Raw genomic sequence first — 16149 nt, 5'->3', positions numbered from 1 at the left:
AAATGTGGTCTGAGGAGTTGGCTCTAAATGGCAGCAGTAAGTTTTTAAGTGAGGTACCTGAGGGAATGAGAAGATGTGCCAGGGAGGGTCAGTGGGACATGAGGAAAAGGTTCTTCACCCAGAGGTGCTGGACACTGAACAGGCTCCCCAGGGAGGTGTCACGGCCCAACCTGACAGTGTTCAACAAGAGACTGGACAACGTCCTCAGACACACGGGGTGACCTGTGGGGTGTCCTGTGCAGGGACAGCAGTTGGACTCCACGATCTGTGTGGGTCCTTCCAGCTCAGGATGTTCTATGATTCTATACTAACTTAGTGAATTCAGCTGTTATCAGACCTTGAAGTGGTAGCAGTTCAGCTGCTCTAAAAAACCACTGGGCTTGGGGGAAGGTGCTGCCTCTTAGTGTCTTAAATATCATATGGTGTGTTGTGTTTGGAGATATGCACTGCCTGTCGGGAGGTGTCACAGCTGGTACAGTAGCATATACCTACAATTGGTCGGATGGAACAGCAAAACAGATCATTGCAGGTATCTGACTCTTTCCTACAGCCATACATTCATTTCATTTGGCTCAAGAATGGCTTTATCCCCACAGGTGGAGGAGTTGAAGAAACAGAACGCTGGCAACAGCTCCCTGCTGCCTGGTATCTCCTCTGTCACTATGGAAGCCTCCATGATCATGAGCAACATCCAGCGCATAATCCAGGTGAGCATGGCCAGCCTTGCTTGGCTGCTTCTCTAGAAACTGGAGCCCCCTGTGTTTTTACTAGTGAGGACATCTGTACTAGCTTGGCCCAAGTGTCCATCTGCCCATGGGTTCTATTTTTGTGTGGCCAAAACCAGGTGCCTGGGTAAGAGCATGAGACATACAGTGATTTCCACCCCTCTCCTACAAAAAAAAGCTCTTCTCAACAGTTTATGGTTTGGGTACTTTCCAAGAGCTGGTCTGTTGGTATTTAATAGGTCTTGACAAAAGGGTCATGTGAGAGAAATTCAGCCTCTTCTTAAAGCATTTATGGACTTAACTCACAGCGTCCTGCAGAGCAGATTCACAGCTGAAGTACCATGTTGCAAAAAAACACTTACTTCTGGTTTTCACTACTTAGTCTTATGCTTTGTAGTTTATCTAGGCAGCAGCCTTACAATCTTGGGGTTTGTGGGTGAAAACGTCAACCAGACACAATATTCTCTAGAATGTGGTTTGGTAACTACTGTCCTGTGCCAGGATTCCTGCTGAATGTAGCGTGACACCCTCCTGTGATGATGTTATACCACAGTGGGTGATAAGTCACTGCTGTACTGCGTCTGTGCAAAATGAATGTTTAGGCACAGCCTCAGGGAAGTCTGAATAAGGTGACTGTTCATGCTGGGCTGTGTTTTAGGAGAACGAGAGACTGAAGCAAGAGATATTTGAGAAGAGCAGTCGGATTGAGGAGCAGAATGAGAAGATCAGCGAGCTGATTGAGCGGAACCAGAGGTAAAGAGTGGGGAGGATACAGGCTCACTGCATCCGCAGAGCCTTTCTAGCTTACACTTGGTTAGGCACAACTAGGAGGGGTGTTCTGTAGGACAGAGACGTGTCCTGGTATTGGTTTTTTTCTTAGGGCATTAAAAGGCTGGGTTTTTCTCCCCCCTCTCTCTGCAGGGCCTGTCTCCAAAACTGTTTTATAGTAAACATGAATGTGTAAAAGGGGAAAAAAACCCTCATGCAGTCTTTGAGATATCTTGCTCTGCTTCTGGGAGTTACTGTACTTGTGCTGGCTTTTTAGTAAGGTGGAAGAAACTGTAGGGGATGTGGTGTCCTCAGTTTCACTGTTGGGCGTATGTTCCATTCAGTCTAAGAAGGGGAATAACCTGTTTAGGGAAATGGCAAAAATCAGTGGGTATCACTGTATCAAATCTCTTAACCGTGTGATAGGAACATTAGAGTTGTTGCAAAGGTAAAGCGCTTATCCAGCCTGCCAGAATGTGCTGTGCCAGGCACAGCCCTGCCACGCTCTGGAGATCAGGCCCTTAGTGCAGGACATCACATGAAATTGTCTGGGGCTTGTCGTGATGAGAACTGCATTGAACCATCACCTTTTCTATCAGCCTTTCGCTCTGAGTCGTGTGTTCACACAAGTGCTCACGCGGTCTTCCCCGTTCACAGATACGTCGAACAAAGTAACTTGCTGATGGAGCAGAGGAACCACTCACTGCAAACAACGAACGAGAACACGCAGGCAAGAGTGTTGCATGCAGAGCAGGAGAAGGTAATGGTGGTGATGAGCAGAGCCAGGGAAGGGGCTGCTTGTAGCACTAAAACACACTGAAGCCTTAAGCCATTTCTTACAAGACAATTGTAGCCCTGAACTTATGTTTTGGAAGGTGTTTTGGGAAAGAAATGGTAATGTAATTTTAGGAGCCTATAAATGGAGTGGTTGCATTTATACAGTCCTAAAATTACATTTGGCCCTTTGAAGGCAACCGTGAGGCTGATGTGGCCCCTGGTGAACATGAGTTTGACACCCCTGGACTAGAGTTTCTTCATTGTGCTTTCTTTACACTTTTTTTTTTCAATACTAGTCCAAAGCTCATTGTTTCTACTAATAACGTATTGTGCTTTTGTGAAAGGGCCTATTGGCAAATAGCTTTCAAAGCCGGTAAATGTGCTTACACGTGGCTGCAAGTCCTGTAATGTCCACTTGTTAGAGCCTGACCTAGCTAAGGCCAGCTCTGAGCTCTGCACTTGTCTTTTGTGCTTCCTCAAACACTGGCTTCTTCAATTACACCACGTTCAGTCTCGTGTCCCGTGCCGAGCCATGTATCTCTCCAATTCAAATGTGAGATAATAAAACCTTGCTCTGTTTGGTAACCATAAATTGCCGCACCTAAAAATAAGGGGAACTGCAGCTTTCCAAAGTATGCTGAAGAATAGAGCAATATATGGCTGATAAAAGATGTATAGATGAGGTTCTTAGGGACATAGTTTAGTGCTAGATTTAGGCTATGGTTGGACTCAATGATCTTAAGGGTCTCTTCCAACCAAAACAATTCTATAATTCATGCTGGTGTAAACAGACAGTAAAGCAGGGACTGTATTTTTCCAGTGAGTGCCCTGGTCACATACCCGTAATATGTAGGGAGTGTGAGAGATTCTGACCAGGAATAAGTCAGACTGAAATAATTTATACAATTTCCGTCCGTCAGTGAACAAAACATCCAGCTTGTGCAATAAGTAACTTGAGGAAGAAGCATCTCTTGGAAGTACAAGATAGGATCTTCAGGAGTCTTTTGGGCCTCCTCTTCAGGGCTAGACCAGAAAAGCCGTCACTTGCACTGGAAGAAGATTTCCCCTCATTTTGTGAGAGTATTGACTGTAAATATGAAGGCTGATATTCCTTCTTCCTTTTATCTCACCCAGTTTGCTCTGTGACTGCAATGGCTGAGATAGCGACAGACAGAACCAGGGAAGAGAATGTTAAGCTATTTTATGTATTCTTTACTTAAAAATTGGGATTCGCCATTTGTTTTGTGATACAGGCCAGGCATCCGTACCCAGGGTCACTGAGAAGAGGCGTTAGTAGCCCGCAGCTTTGGGTTATAGATCTGCAGCCCTGGCAGAGCACATCACAGCTCGTGTTCCATAACCAGTGCAGTGGAACTGTCGTCAGGTGTAGGACTGTTCCTCCATCTGTGTGTGCAGTGTACCTGTAAAAACACATTTAGCTTCTTTCTTTTTAAGCCGAGCTTCACTACGTCTTTCTATCTAAGCTTTTAGAGTTCTTGGAATAATTGAAGGACTTCTCTTGCATGCCTTAGGCTCCTATAATTGCTTTTCTGATGATGATGAATGCCTCTGCCTTTCAAGTGGTGTTCTTAACTGTTCCTGTTTCCTGTCACTGCTTTCTCCTCCCAGCACACGCTGCCAGCGGATCGGGGCTGGGACCAGGTGAGGCAGTGTGTCTGACTGCAGGCGACGCAGCGTTGTCCCCGAGACAGTGCCAGCCCAGCTTCCTCCTCAACCAGCTCGCTGGTGTGCAAAGAGTTGCCTCAGATCTTGAATTAGCACAAATCTTCCACTTGGCAAAGGGCTTTACAAGTGGCAGTGTAGCCATTGGCTCCCTCTTTCTTGGGGAGCCCTTTCAGAGAACTTTGTCACATTGCTCCTCATTTCACTTCCCCCATGGGGGAGATTAGACATCATTGTATAATTGTCAGAAGACACAGATCACATAAGATTCTTGGTACCTGAAAGCTGGAGGCTGGAGCTGAGCCAGTGTAGACATGAAGTGTTCACTGCAGAAGCTTAGGTCTAGTAACATTACCTGGCATAGGATTTCCTTTTCACTTTTCTTTATGTGCTATTAAAGACAAAGGCGAGTGTTAAATAACCCTTAGCTGTGCCATGGGTTTTGTTTTTATTGCAGCATGCTAGGAGCTATTATCTTGAACTGCAATAAGGTATTTACAGAAACCTAAGAGGAAAGCAGATCTGGGTTTAGCCAGTCTCTGTCAAAATGCTGCCTCCTTTTAAAATTAACAGTGTAATATCCCAGCGCTCGAGGTCGGCACATATTCATTCTCACCATAGCTGGAACAATTTTGCTCGCAGCCAGAAGATGGTGGTCATAGTCTGAAGAGAATGTGACTTTGTGTCTTTGTCTTGATGCCTTGAGCCTCTCCTGACATATTGGTTACAACTTGTTTGACAAGTTCTGTTAGTACCTGGTTTTCCATGGCTTAGCATTGCTCAAGGTCTTAACAGGCCAACAGATTTGGTCACAACAACCCCCTGAGCGCTCCAGGCTGGGCGCAGAGTGGCTGGAGAGCAGTCAGACAGAAAGGGACCTGGGGGTGCTAATTGACAGGAAGCTCAACATGAGCCAACAGTGTGCCCAGGTGGCCAAGAAGGCCAATGGTATCCTGTCCTGTATCAAAAACAGCGTGGTCAGCAGGACAAGGGCAGTGATCCTTCCCCTGTGCTCTGCATTGGTGAGGCCACACCTGGAGTGTTGTGTTCAGTTCTGGGCCCCTCAGCTCAGGAAAGAGATTGAAGTGCTGGAGCGGGTCCAGAGAAGAGCAACAAGACTGGGGAAGGGACTTGAACATAAGACCTATGAGGAGAGGCTGAGGGAGCTGGGCTTGTTTAGTCTGGAGAAGAGGAGGCTTAGAGCTGAGCTCAGCACTCTCTATAACTACCTGAAGGGAAGTTATAGCCAGGTGGGGATTGGTCTCTTCTCCCAGGCAGTCAGCAATAGGACAAGGGGGCATGGGCTTAAACTCTACCAGGGGAAATTTAGGCTGGATATTAGAAAGAAATTCTTTACAGAGAGAGTGGTCAGGATTGGAATGGCTGCCCAGGGAGGTAGTGGACTCGCCGTCCCTAGAGGTTTTTAAACTGAGATTGGACATGGCACTTAGTGCCATGATCTAGTAAACGGACTAGAGTTGGACCAAGGGTTGGACTCGATGATCTCTGAGGTCTCTTCCAACCCAGTCGATTCTGTGATTCTGTGATTCTGTGATTACAATGAGAACGGTGCTCCAGTGACAGCCTTACCTGCGCAGGCACCCCAGGGTGATGATGTGTTGCGTGCTCTGGAGGGAAGATGCTCTTCTGGCTGGAACAAGCCTGCGTTTGTGTGGCTTTTCAGTGATTTGTAAGCTTATTGAAGATAATTAGATGTCTGAGCCCAAGCTTTTACTTGAGTAGATACTAATATAGTCTGAAAGCTCTGAGCAGAGTCACCAGGTTCTGGTACCAGTCTTAAAAACACATTTAAGCCTTTCAGGAAAACTTAGTGAGGTGAATTGAAGCGGTGAGGAGTTTGTTGGCCTTGTGCAGCTTTCTAGTCAGTCTGGGCAGGCTACAGCCAAACAACTCACAGTAATGTGGCAAAAAACCCTATCGTTACCTCTAGATTTGGAGATACGTGTGAGGTGCTGGATCCCAGCATTTCCCCTGTAAGGTCTGCATCACCTTCTCAGTTCTTCTGTCAGAACGGTTCTGGTGCCTCCTCGCGCTCACGTGTCCCTTTCCCCTTTTTCCCCGCTCGGTTCTGTGCTACAGGCCAAGGTGACGGAGGAGCTGGCAGCCGCCACGGCGCAGGTGTCGCAGCTGCAGCTGGAGCTGACTGCCCAGCAGAAGAAGGAGATGGACCTGCGGAAACAGCTCGCTGCTGCCGCGCAGGATGCAGAGCGACACGAGGCACAAGTCAGCAAACTGCAGGCACAGTTGGCAGGTTTGTGTTCCACGAGAGCTCTCTTATGTCTTTTTTTCCCCTTATGGGTTTTTTCCTTCCTTTTGGAGTATCCCTGCTTTCCCTAGGATCAGTCACAAGGGTATCAAAGAGGGATAGCGATGCATTGACATGTCTGAATGCATCCACTGAGAGGAAAGCAGGCTGAATCAATCGACAAAATCGTGCTGTCGCAGGGATGCCTTCTGTAGAAACAAGCTCTTGGCATTACTGTCTAACATCTTGTAGAGAAGCCAGAGGTTATCCAGTGGTTGGAAAGTTAAAAGCTGAGATACAAGCATTGAAGAAGCTCTTGATAAATTTTAGTTGCCACTGTAGGTGCGAGCAGTGTGGTTGGTATCATTGTGCATCAGACACTATTTATTCCTGTCAACCCCCAAGTGCACTCATCTGAAATACGTAGCACTGAAACCTACAGTAGAGTGTGTTTTTGCAGAGCTCCAAGAAGCCTCTGAGGACACTCAGACCAGATTCAAAGCTGAGAAGCAGAGCCGCAAACAGCTGGACATGAAGATCACAGCGTTGGAAGAGGAGCTGACGGACCTAAGAGTGGAGAAGGAGACTCTGGAAAGGGTAAGGCTGGTGCTAGCGCTGCAGAGAGGTGCAGGGATCCAGCTATTGCTGAAATTTAACCCACCTTTCTTGTAAATATGCAAGTTGCATGAACTTGACTTATCTGCAGGCAAGGATCCCTGTGCTGGTAGATCCTTTGTGCTCATCTGTTTTTTTCTATTTTTTTTTAATATCTTAAGCAGTAATATGGTAACCTTTCTGCCTATAAAAGAAATCTCAGCTTGAGTTCAGAGTGATATGATTCTCTGCTCATGGAAGCTCTTTGTGCACAAGGAAGACAAGCTGCTTTGGTGCGGTCTGGCCTATTCTAAGTCCTGCCCTGTGTTGCAGAATCTTGCAGAGAGGAAGAAGAAATCCCTCTCGGAGAGAGCTCAGGCAGAGGAAGAGATGGAAGAAATACGCAGGTCGTATCAGCAGGAGCTGGACAAGCTTCGACAGTTGCTGAAAAAGGCCCGGACTTCAACGGACCAGGTGGCAGCAGAGCAGGTGAGGAGTCACAGGAGCTTCTCCAGCAGGTGTCTGGAGCACTTGGAGGACCCTAGAGTTATAAAATAGTAATTAAAACCCCTCAGGTAGTGAAAGAATGAAAACGTTACCTACTTGCTGTTAGGGGTTCACTTTAACACATGGTTTGCTTTTTGGGGATTTTTTTTTTTTTTTAATATCTTTGGTGTTTGTTGGCCTTGCTTCTGACTTCAGGATTTACACAGATGTTCCTAAGGAAGTGGGTGGTTTGAGCAGGCAGTGTGCCCATGATGTTCCAGTCGTTCTCCGACTCAGATCCCACACCACTGGTGTGGCTGCAGAGTTTTGGAGCAGACTGGCACGCGGCATCAGATTTACACTGTTAAGAACAGTGTCAGCCTGAGGAAAGGAAAGGCTCCCAAAGGAGTTTGTAGCACAGAGAAGCACCCGATACTGCTGATAGTGAAAGGCTGCTCAGAGATCTGCCAAGAGACCCAGAATCTGAGCCAGAGCCTCAGCCCAGCCTGAGGGATTGTGGCTGGAATTGAACTGGGGGGGTGTGGGCAGGAGCTGGTGACAACTGCAGGGCTGTCACCTGCGTGTGGGTGTCCCAGCTCAGGGCTGGGGACGTTGTCCAACCCCAGGCACTTGTGCAAACACTGTGTTTGTGTGTGTGTGTTCCTAATGATCTCTCTTGTGTGACGGACAGCTGTCACTCATCCAGGCAGAGCTGGAATCGCAGTGGGAAGCCAAATGTGACCGTGCGCTGGCCTCGGCCAAGGAGCAGCACGTCAGGCAGTACCAGGAGGTGTGTGAGCAGAGAGATTCCCTGCAGCAGCAGGTGTCCCAGCTGGAAGAGAAGGTAAAGGGCAGCTCCATATTGCTGTAGCGTAATGCTAAATAACCAGAAACTGTAGCCAGCAGTCCTCTCCTGCCTCTGTGTGATTTGACTTTTTAATTGCTTGACTGTTAGGGAATTTGGTCCTGTCTACAGGATGTGTCTGTACTTATATGTGTTAGCTTGGGGTTGTGGGTTACTGAATTTACTGCTGCAGGTCTGAATGAGGGAGAGCCCAGGTGGTGTCAGTCTCAGACTAAAGCAACAGTGACGATCTCTTCTGCTTGTCTGTGCTGTCCTGAGTGAAGTGGGTGATGCTGAAAGGGGCTGTAAACTGGTGGTCGGGTTCTTGTATTTCAGCTCGCGGCTGCAAAACACTCGAAAAAAGCAGAGGAGCAAAAGTCGTCTGAGTTTCAGCAACGTTTGGAGCAACTAGAGCCTATCAAAGATAAGGTAAAGGGGATAACGCGGCAGCTGAATGTGAACTGGAGTGTGATAACTACCTGTGTCCAGAGTAATGAGAACATGAGTTCCAGAGCATGGGAGGGAAGGAATAGCTCCACGTTGAGCAGGTCTAGTGGTGAGACCCGGCCCTCAGTTCACTGGGATCTCAGTCATGCTGTGCCCATTCCTGGTGTCCCTTGAACTAATGACACAGTTCTACATCTCCAAGGCTTTGTCTGGGTCAGGTATCTTTATGTTGGTGCTGTTACATTCAGCCAAATCTTTTGCAACTCCCTGTCAAAGCTCTGATCAAAACTCCATTCAGCAGTTGACCCCCCTCACTAAAAACCTCTTTACAGATACCCCCCTCACGGCAGGTTCGATGTGGAGGTGCCTGTGGGGCTGCTCTGAGTTCTGATTTCCCTTTGGCAGTATTCAGCCCTGCAGTCTGATGTCGGGGCGCTGAGGGCTCGCTATGAAGAACGCATCCGAGAACTGCAGAGGGATCAGGACAGACCTTCACCTGCAGACTTCACGGAAGAAGTGAGCTTGACTATCCAATATTTCCCCTTCCTAAGCAAATCTATTGTATTTGCCTTGAATTACTTCTCTCTGAGCAGAGATAAGAAGGAAAAGAGTCATGTTCTGCATAGAAGTGCTGTGTTTCTAGTAGCAGGATCTACAGAGGAAGAAAGGGTTCCTGCTGCTTGCTTGATTTTAGATAAAATGTAACATTTGAAGTTTTAATTTATAAATTGAAAGAATAAGTAGTAAGTGTAGTCTGTTTGTGCAAGCTGCCTCAGTTTTGAAGAGATGTGTTTGGTGCATCTATACTGATTCTTAATTAAAATGGTGTGATGTGTTCTGCTTCGTTACTGGAATTTCTCATTAGAAAAGTGGGTAATTTGAAAACTGTGTGTTTGGTTTTATTGTTTCTTCACCTGGAGAAGTATCTAATCTTGAATCCAGTGCTTCACATGTTAATGAATCGCATCTTTGTTTCCTGTCTTGCTCTTTTCCAGGTAAAGAAGATAATGAATGGTGTATTTCAATCTCTTCGGGGTGAATTTGAGCTGGAAGAGACCTACAGTGGCAGGACAGTGCTGGGTGTTGTCATGAACACTATTAAGGTACGACAGTGGTAAGAGATAAAAGGTGATCGGTGTGAGAGGATGAGTCTTGGGCTAAAACCACAGATTTGCATCGTGAGTCTGAAATAACCGTGAAGCAGAAATTCGCTGTGGGTGACAAAAGCAGCCCAGTAGTGGCAGATGATACAGGGACCTGTGATGGTTTATGTTTAGCGTGCAACCTGCGTTTTCTCTGCTCAATTTTTTAGACAGTGACGCTGCAGCTGCTCAGCAAGCAGCAGGAGGGAGCAGATCGTGACAGTCACAAGGAGGAAGCTGGAGCAGCGAGGCAGGAGGGATCGCGTGGAGCGCAGGAAAACCACGCTGGGCCGGTGCAGCACAGCCCAGCGCAGGGCGCTGCGTTCCCAGCGGGGCCGGGGGAAGTGACCGCAGGCTCCTCGGTGTCTGAGCGGGAAGCTGAGTCTGCTCCTGTGCCTGCCGAGCCCAGAGCTCCCGGGGACGAGCAGGTGACACACAGGAACGTGGTGTCGGAAGATGAGAAGGTCCAGGAGGAGCATTTCTCTCCTGAATCCTGCCCGGGTCCTGCGCGCGCAGGAGAGCCTGTTCCTGCGGTGGACAAGGACCTTGTCCCAGCTGAGCCGAGGCAGGAGAGCAGTCACACCAGGAAAGCTGAGACTGAGCGCAGTCCCTCCAGAATATCTTTGCAGACAGAAGCTGCAGAACCTTCTGTTGAAGAAGCCAAACCAGCAGCGGATGTGGCAGAGCTTCCAGAAGAGCCAGCCGAGGAGCAAAAGGCAGCAGAGGCTGTCAAAGGTTTAGAGCCCCCTTCCCTGAATGGTGAGGGGGGGAACTGCGCTGACCCCCCAGATGGAAGTAGCTGTGAGAAGGAACCTGTGCCGATACCCAGCACAGCGGAGCAGAGCTCAGCTGTCACCAGAGCATCCCCAGGACGACAGGACGGGAGCTCCAGCCCCAAGAGAAAAGATTCCAGGTGAGGTGTGAGCATGGGGGCAGCCGCAGCCCCGCTGCTCGGCTCAGCCCGCTCCAGCAGTGCGTCCCGTACAGCCGTGCTGCCGCGGGCAGGATGCGTGCAGAGCTGCAGCTCTGTTCAGTGGTGACCTGGGACAGCGTGAGCCCAGTGTCTGGGTGGGGGCTCTGGTGCCCGTTACCCCCAGGCACAGCTCCCTGCTGAGCTCAGAGGAGCGTGTGGCTCTGATAGCAGCAGCTGCCAGGTCTTGTTGCTGAAATGTTCTGTGCTGGTGAACAGTACGTGCCTTAAAAATTTGCCTTGGTGACAAAATGTTTCCATCGCTCTTCAATAGAATTAACGAAACCAAGTTCCCATCATCTGTTAATTCTTTTTCTTCCAGCCTCTTTGAGGATGACAACTTCTTTGAAACAGCATCTCGTAAACCACTGAAGCCACAGGTTCCCTCTGAAGAGGAGGATGAGGAGGAAGTGGTACGTGTTTGTTTAATTTCTCTCCACTCCTAAACTGGTTCGGGCGTTAACCTGTAGCTTGTCTGTGAAACCCTCCCATGGCTGTGGGGGTACCTGGCTTGAAGCTTCCCATACGTTCTCTGTGTGAATCGGGAGTATCTGGGTTTGTTTCTTGTGCTTGGAGGGGTCATCTGGGCTGAGGCTGTGATGACAAACTCCTGCTGGCATGAAGTCAGTGAGACTTGCCAGGTTAACGGAAGGGTTTCAGTGTCTTACCCTCTCCTGCCCCTTGGAGCCTGTGGCATCTCTCCTGGAGTTTTAAGCCATTGTATGAAAAGTACAAAAACAACAGTAACGAGGCTGCTTGATATCGCCTCCCTAAAGCTGATGGAGATTTTGCAGCCAGAACTGTGTAGCGATTCCTAAATACTGGGAAGCTGCTCAGACTGAGAAGTTTCCCTCTGGTTTTACTTCCAGAGCATGAAGGGGCGTCCCCCTCCCGCTCCGCTCTTCGGTGATGATGACGATGATGATCTGGACTGGCTGGGATGAAGAGCTGGCGGGTGAGCCTGTTCCTCTGGGCACAGCCTCTTCCTGTGCACTTGGCACTTAACGAGCTGCATACGTGGGACAGTTGGGGACAACCAGGGACTTCCCAGGCTCTTGTGCTGCAGATTGATGGGGCCTGAGAGCACGAGGCTCTTGTTGCGCTCTTGGGTGCTCAGACCTGTCGCTCTGACCTGACAAACTTGCACAGACGTTGGGGATGAGCTGAAGGAACCGACCGGTCTTACTGCACGTTTGTATCGCTGTCCTTCTGTGAACTGTCGATTCGTTAATCTGAACCTTTATGCAAATATGAACTTCCTCAAGTGCTTCAGAAGAACAAGTCTGGCAGGACCCTGCAGCAGGTGACTACTTTTTAAAATAACAGACTACAATCTCTCCTCCTTCCCCAGTGGAGATCTCCTTGGGCGTTTCCTGTTAGTTCTTGGGGCCTCTATGCTGGTTTATCACCAGGTATTAGCAGCATGCGGTGTGAGATTCGGCCGCGAGACCCCCAGATGGTGCTTCCTGTGACCCGGGTGGCGTGGGGAGCCGGTTCAGCTCGGCACGGTTGTACGTTCAGAGCTGCAGCACGGGCGGTGCTCGCTCACCCGCAGAGCAGGGGCACCTGTCCGCAGTACTGAGGCTCAGGGCTCTGTCACACCAGCGCTCCCAGCACAGACACCCAACGATCGCTGGTGTTTTATGGAGGCCCCGAGGCTCGCAGAGGCCCCATGCGAATGATGTGGGGTGCAGGCAGCTCCCCTCCTCTCTGCTCCTGTGCAGAACTGAGAGGTTTTTGTGCAGGGTTGTGTTTCGCCGGCACTGGCAGCAGTGGTACGGATGTGTGATGTGCTGCTTGGCCAGAGAGCGCGTCGCTGCAGCAGCCGAGCCCCACTCCTGTGCCTTTTCCTCTGCTGCTCTTTAAAGTGTGATGATCATGGCACAAGTGAAAACTTGGCGATGGTCGGACAGAAGCTGTAACCCAACCTCACCAGGATCTGCCGAGGGTGGCACAGTGGAAGTTTTCAGTCTCAGAGGAGCAAGAGGGGAAGGAGGTGAGGATGGAGAGCTGGGCAAACAGGTGGATTTCTCATGGCACTTTTGCTTCTACACCCACCGGCACTAACACAACTTAAAAGTAGGAGCAGGTCTTAGTATCTTCAAAACCAATAAACCCCCCCTTAACTTAATAAAATGGAAGCACTTAAATAATTCCACCCTAGCTTAGTTTCTACAACTGACTCGTACCATCTCTGAACACTTTTATCTGTGTCCTGCTCACTGCAGTTTCTTGGTGCGGGAGAGCGGTGAATGCTGCGGGGCTGCAGGGGCTCCCTGCGCTGTGTCCTCAGTGCAGTAAATTGCCAAATGGTGGGAGAAACTAACCCCTGTGCAGCAGCTGCGCCGGGGCCGGGCAGGCGCTGCCTCGCAGCGGGAGCTCAGCCGGGCTTTCCTGGGGAAGCTCCAGAGCTCAAAGCCCCGGATAGTTACTCAGTGCTGGCTGTGATGTGGGTGAAACTCGGGTTTTCCGGGGCTGCTCAGAGCGCGGGCGCCCTGGCCTGGCCGTGGGACCCCGGCTCTGCCTGTGTCCCATGGGGGGTCCTTGCTAATACCAACAAATTCTGCTTCCTGTTTCCTGCCACAGATGGACAACTGAGGGGTTTGCATTTCACTTTTTGAAAAATAAAGTGCAATTAAACCTGTGTTCTTTGCTTGCATGGGTTTTACTCTAGCCTGGCCCGACCCCTTTAAAACTGACTTAGCCCTGCCTCAAATCAGGAATAATTTGATCTAGAAACTGTTCTGTTCAACCCTTGCCCTGGGGAAAGGGGTGAAGTCTCTGTCTTGTGGCTCCTCAGCCTCTGGCATGGTCCTGTGTCACTGTGAGAAGCTGAAATAAGAAAGATACTTGAGGTACGGGGGTCGCTTGCCTGGTCCTGCCTTGCACTTTAGAGTAGTGGGACCTGGGGCATCTCACTGGGGTTTGCAGCTGTTGGGTCCCTCCTCAGCATCTCCTGCATGCAGGGCAGTCCCAGCTCGGCTCCGGGCAGGGTTTGGAGTGCGGGAGCTGAGATGGGAAACTTGTCCCTCTCACAGCAGGACACAGAATCCCAGAATGTGAGGGGTTGGAAGGGACCTGGAAAGCTCATCCAGTGCAATCCCCCCATGGAGCAGGAACACCCAGATGAGGTTACACAGGAAGGTGTCCAGGCGGGTTGGAATGTCTGCAGAGAAGGAGACTCCACAACCCCCCTGGGCAGCCTGGGCCAGGCTCTGCCACCCTCACCGGGAACAAGTTTCTTCTCATATTTAAGCGAAACCTCCTGTGTTCCAGTTTGTACCCATTGCCCCTTGTCCTGTCATTGGTTGTCACTGAGAAGAGCCTGGCTCCATCCTCCTGACACTCACCCTTTCCATATTGATCCCCAGCAATGAGTCCCCCCTCAGTCTCCTCTTGTCCAGCTCCAGAGCCCCAGCTCCCTCAGCCTTTCCTCACACGGGAGATGCTCCACTCCCTCCAGCATCTTGGTGGCTGCGCTGGACTCTCTCCAGCAGTTCCCTGTCCTGCTGGAACTGAGGGGCCACAACTGGACACAATAGTCCAGGTGTGGTCTCCCCAGGGCAGAGCAGAGGGGCAGGAGAACCTCTCTCGACCTCTCTCACGGCCCATTCCCCTCAACCGGGCCTGTAGCACCCAGATTTTATCTGTCTCAGGACCAAAAATAAACCATGTTTGTCCCCTGTGCCCATGTGGGTGAAGCTGGAAAAGCTCTGGGCTCCCAGGGGGGACAGGGGTTCTGGGAGCGGAGGATTTGGCTCATCCTGAGGAGGGGGCAGGTGCCAGCACGGGGACACCACGGTGGGAGGGACCCTGAGAATGTGCCCGAGGGGCCATTGCTGGGTGCAAATGGGACCCACCAGCTGCTTCCCCCCAGGGCTGGGGGAGGAGGGGACCCCCACACCTGGGCCCTGCTTGTCACCCCCTGCCCAGAGTGACAGTGGCACCTTGTTCTCTGCAAAACTGGCCCTGCCACGGGAGCACAGAAAAACAACCGGAGACAGTGCTGGGCCAACGTCCATCTTTAATGTCTCGTGTCCCTGCAGGGCTGTGCCCTTCCCAGCTGCCACATCCCTCTCTGGGCACCGCACCAGGCTCACTTCTCTGGAGAAAGGGCTGTTTTAGTTGCTTTTCAACAGTTTCACCCATGGAAAAGCAATACGGGACCCTTCCCGTTTCACCACGTCCCAGCCGCCTTTTGCCATCGACGGACTGAAGCGCAGCCAGGAGCATTTTCCAGTCTCCGGGATTGCGACAGCAGGAACGGTGCCCGGCCCCACGCTGTGACTCCTGCTGAGCTGCCAGCGTGACAAACACGGCACGAGGAATACGATAAACACGGCACGAGCGCAGCCGGACCCCAGGGGTGAAGAAAAGCTCTGCAGTGAGTTAATGTTTAAGGAGCCTGATGCTCCAGGGCTTGTCTGCTGGGTCCCGAGTGTCCTGCAGCCCCCACACACCTGGGCTGGACCCTGGGGGTGCTGAGCCCCGGCCTTGACCTCTCCTGCCGCCCAAACCGGGGCTGAGTGTCCGTGGGCTGCGACGTCCCTGAGCCGCCGCTGGGTCCGTCCTGGCTGCCCCGGGTGGGACAGGAGCCCCTCACCCCATCCGCACCTACTTGAGGAAGACGAGCAGGAAGAAGGTGGAGACGATGAGGACGAGGATGCCGGCGGCAAAGCCAAGGCGCAGGTTCTCCATGGAGGCAATGGGGGGCTGTGCGTCCAGCAGCAGCCCCCGCCGCGGCAGCCCCAGCACAAAGGCGCCTGGTGGCTCGGGGCCGTGGCGGAGCCCGCACGGGGACACCATCCCGCTCACCGCGAAGACGGGGGCGTGAGCCGTGCACGCCACCTCCACGGCCATGGAGCGCGCCGAGGCTTGATGGGTGTCTGGGGGGACACTGCTGCCTTCCTCCTCCTCCTCCTCCCTGTGTGGGGTCCCCAAGGCTGGCGTTGCACCAGGATCCCCCAGTGCCAGCTCAGGCACCAGCGTCACCATCCTGCAGAAGGGGCAGCTGACGAAGGCCATGGCGGCGACATGGCACACCAGCTTGCGCAGGCAGCTCAGGCACAGGGAATGGCGGCAGGGCAGCTGCTGGGGGGCTCTGACCCCCCCGGCGCCCCGGTACGCCTCGTAGCAGATCCCGCACTCCCCGCTGGCCTCCGGTGCCACCGCCATGTCTGGTGCCCAGCACGGCCGCGCAGCTTCTGAAAGCAGGAGGCGGGCGATGGCCGTGGGGGGGACCAGGGGCCGCCCTCCCACTGAACTTCAGCCTGGCCCCAGGGTGCCCGCTGGGCACTGGGCTGGCGCCGTTCTCCTCCAGTGCCCGAGGAAACGTGCTGCCCCAAATCCTGCTTTTCTTCCCCTTTCCCCTTACAAATCCATTGTGTTAATATTTTCCAAGCACAATGTGTGTTTTATTATGCTTTTTTTCTTTAGGACTAGCTCAC

At 51.4% G+C, this 16149-nt stretch overlaps 1 protein-coding gene across 5 annotated transcripts in view; it reads left to right on the top strand.

Annotated features, from left to right (window-relative positions):
- Positions 1 to 13347, top strand: part of FKBP15 (FKBP prolyl isomerase family member 15) — a 28063-nt gene extending 14716 nt beyond the window's left edge. For 4 of the 5 annotated variants that reach the window (XM_065036078.1, XM_065036077.1, XM_065036080.1 and 1 more), the window contains 13 exons: positions 597 to 707; positions 1384 to 1478; positions 2151 to 2253; positions 6054 to 6225; positions 6680 to 6816; positions 7147 to 7302; positions 7991 to 8143; positions 8480 to 8572; positions 8996 to 9106; positions 9586 to 9693; positions 9903 to 10645; positions 11025 to 11115; positions 11572 to 13347. In XM_065036078.1, the coding sequence (XP_064892150.1) occupies positions 597 to 707; positions 1384 to 1478; positions 2151 to 2253; positions 6054 to 6225; positions 6680 to 6816; positions 7147 to 7302; positions 7991 to 8143; positions 8480 to 8572; positions 8996 to 9106; positions 9586 to 9693; positions 9903 to 10645; positions 11025 to 11115; positions 11572 to 11646 (2148 nt within the window). In that variant the 3' untranslated portion in view covers positions 11647 to 13347. The remainder of the gene's footprint in view (positions 1 to 596; positions 708 to 1383; positions 1479 to 2150; positions 2254 to 6053; positions 6226 to 6679; positions 6817 to 7146; positions 7303 to 7990; positions 8144 to 8479; positions 8573 to 8995; positions 9107 to 9585; positions 9694 to 9902; positions 10646 to 11024; positions 11116 to 11571) is intronic. The other variant, XM_065036079.1, reaches the window with a different exon arrangement.
- Positions 13348 to 16149: the final 2802 nt, after the last annotated feature.

The sequence above is a fragment of the Columba livia genome, chromosome 19 (assembly GCF_036013475.1).
Source record: "Columba livia isolate bColLiv1 breed racing homer chromosome 19, bColLiv1.pat.W.v2, whole genome shotgun sequence".
NCBI lineage: Eukaryota > Metazoa > Chordata > Aves > Columbiformes > Columbidae > Columba > Columba livia.
The sequence above is the reverse complement of the archived record's forward strand: the minus strand, read 5'-3'. Positions and strand labels throughout refer to the sequence as shown.